This window comes from Sceloporus undulatus, unplaced genomic scaffold (assembly GCF_019175285.1).
Source record: "Sceloporus undulatus isolate JIND9_A2432 ecotype Alabama unplaced genomic scaffold, SceUnd_v1.1 scaffold_17573, whole genome shotgun sequence".
Lineage (NCBI taxonomy): Eukaryota > Metazoa > Chordata > Lepidosauria > Squamata > Phrynosomatidae > Sceloporus > Sceloporus undulatus.
Genome location: NW_024820488.1, coordinates 1 through 1,868, shown reverse-complemented (window position 1 = coordinate 1,868; position 1,868 = coordinate 1). Strand labels below are relative to the sequence as shown.

At 45.9% G+C, this 1,868-nt stretch overlaps 1 protein-coding gene across 1 annotated transcript; it reads right to left on the bottom strand.

Moving 5' to 3' along the window:
* Positions 1-50: 50 nt before the first annotated feature.
* LOC121918571 (zinc finger protein 669-like) lies at positions 51-1,329 on the bottom strand. Its single transcript, XM_042444594.1, has 2 exons — positions 1,059-1,329; positions 51-210 (listed from the first exon to the last, which is right to left on the bottom strand). Exons 1-2 carry the CDS (start codon positions 1,323-1,325, stop codon positions 82-84), a joined length of 396 nt encoding a protein of 131 aa, XP_042300528.1. The 5' UTR covers positions 1,326-1,329; the 3' UTR covers positions 51-81.
* Positions 1,330-1,868: the final 539 nt, after the last annotated feature.

Below are 1,868 nucleotides of genomic sequence, written 5' to 3'. Positions count from 1 at the left end.
ATTCATGGCAGAAGAGGGTTGAACTGTATGGCCCTTGTGGTCTATTCCACTCTATGATTCTATAATGCTAGTGGTTTTCGGTTACTTACCCACAGAGGCCACGTTCTCATAATTCTCCATCATTATATAATTGTACCTAAGTCTCTGTTTCTTTGTTAACAGTTTCCATTCCTCTTTGGTGAAATATATCGCCACATCCGCAAAGGTCACCTGCAAAAGAAAATAGCCTTCATCCAGAGAGTGACCAAGCAAAAGGTGAGGAAAGCACATGGTGCCTCCAAATATTATTTGCTCGCTTTAGAATTCAGTCCAGGAAATAAACTTTAAATTATGTCAGCCAGAAAAAAGCTACTGCCTTTGAGATCCAGTTTGTCTCGAATCTCTTCAATATAATATGCAATATAATAAACAATATAATTTAGGCTGTGGCTGGGATATTGATGATAGATTAGGATACTGACTATCCCAACACATACAGTACATTTAGCCACCAAAGAATTATGGTTAGACATTTAGACATTTCTTGCCACATTTGAGAGGCAAAAGTCATTTTTAATCACAGTTCTGGGGAGCACTCGGGGCTTGAGGGCCACTGGGCACACCAAATATTTAGATGCAGAGATGTTCTCCCATAGCCCCCAACATTTCATAGATGGGACAAGCAACATACATGTGGACAAGCAACCCAGAAGGCAGTGAAGATGGCCAAAGTTGTTTATGAGGAAGAACACACAAGCTAGGAAGGGCACAGCAGTTTGCTTCTGCTTCAGCCTCCTGAGAAGGGCCACATCCTGTCTGCTTCTTTCCTCTCCTCTCCCCACTTTTGAGTTGATGGGCTGCAAAATCAATTGCACTCAGGAACTGAAGTGAGCTGAGGAGAAGAGGGAAATTGGGGGGAGGAGAGAGCAACCAGGACATTTTTAAAAGCCCCTGAAAAAGTGGGGTGACAGAGGATTAACCAGGACTGTCTCTGTCAAACTCCGACAGTATTTTCTTTGCTTCCTTTCATAAATTGGCCCAGCAGTGACACAGATGAAGCTAATAGGATAGGGACTCACCAAAGAGCTGTTGTTCCTGGGCATCCTCTTTCTGTTGGAGGCCAACTCCCTCCGCTTGGCGTCTGTGTTGGCCATCAGGTGAGCAGGGGTCCTTGTGGCCCTGCACTGGGTCACTTCTAGAAAGAGAGGCCTCAAAGCTGTGTAGGAGGAGTCCGAGATGAAGTTCCTGAGAAAAGGGACCAGGGTTAGGATTGGCTTGGCAAGAAACCCTGCAGCACTCAAAGAGACAGAGAACAGCATCCTGCTGGTGACATATGCAGGTGACATATGCCTCCTTTGGACCGATGCAGAGGTGGGCATCCCCTTCCTCCCTCTGCACCAAACAAAGTCCCCTGGACCTAGCATAGATTCACTGCAGCTCCCCTACACAAGAGATACTCCATGTCTTCTTAGACTGGTGGGGGATGAGGGGATGGGGAATTGGAGAGGGCCCTGGTTATGTCCCCATATCTAGATGTGAAAGAGGGCATCATAAATTAATCAATCATCTGCTGAAACCTCCAGAGGTCCCCAGTGATTTTCCCCAGCATCAGCCCCTTTCCCAAGAAGGCTGCATCCACACTGCAGAAATATGGCACTTTGACATTGCTTTAACTGCTCAGTGCTATGGAATCCTGGGATTTTACCTTTGGACACTTAACCTTCTCTGCCAGAGAGCTCTGGTGCCACAACAAACTACAAATCCCAGGATACCATAGGATGGAACCAGGAGAGTTAACACACTTTAAAACCGGATTATTTCTGCAGTGCAGATACAGCGTGAGTCAGTTGTAAAAGGATAGAAGCACCCATGTCTTGTTTTTACCCTCC

Excerpts from the sequence above, each read along its gene's own strand:
- LOC121918571 (XM_042444594.1), bottom strand. The coding sequence starts at position 1,325 with ATGTCACCTGCATATGTCACCAGCAGGATGCTGTTCTCTGTCTCTTTG. Across the intron at positions 211-1,058 it reads CCAGGAACAACAGCTCTTTG|GTGACCTTTGCGGATGTGGC; the intron begins GTGAGTCCCTAT and ends TTTCTTTTGCAG.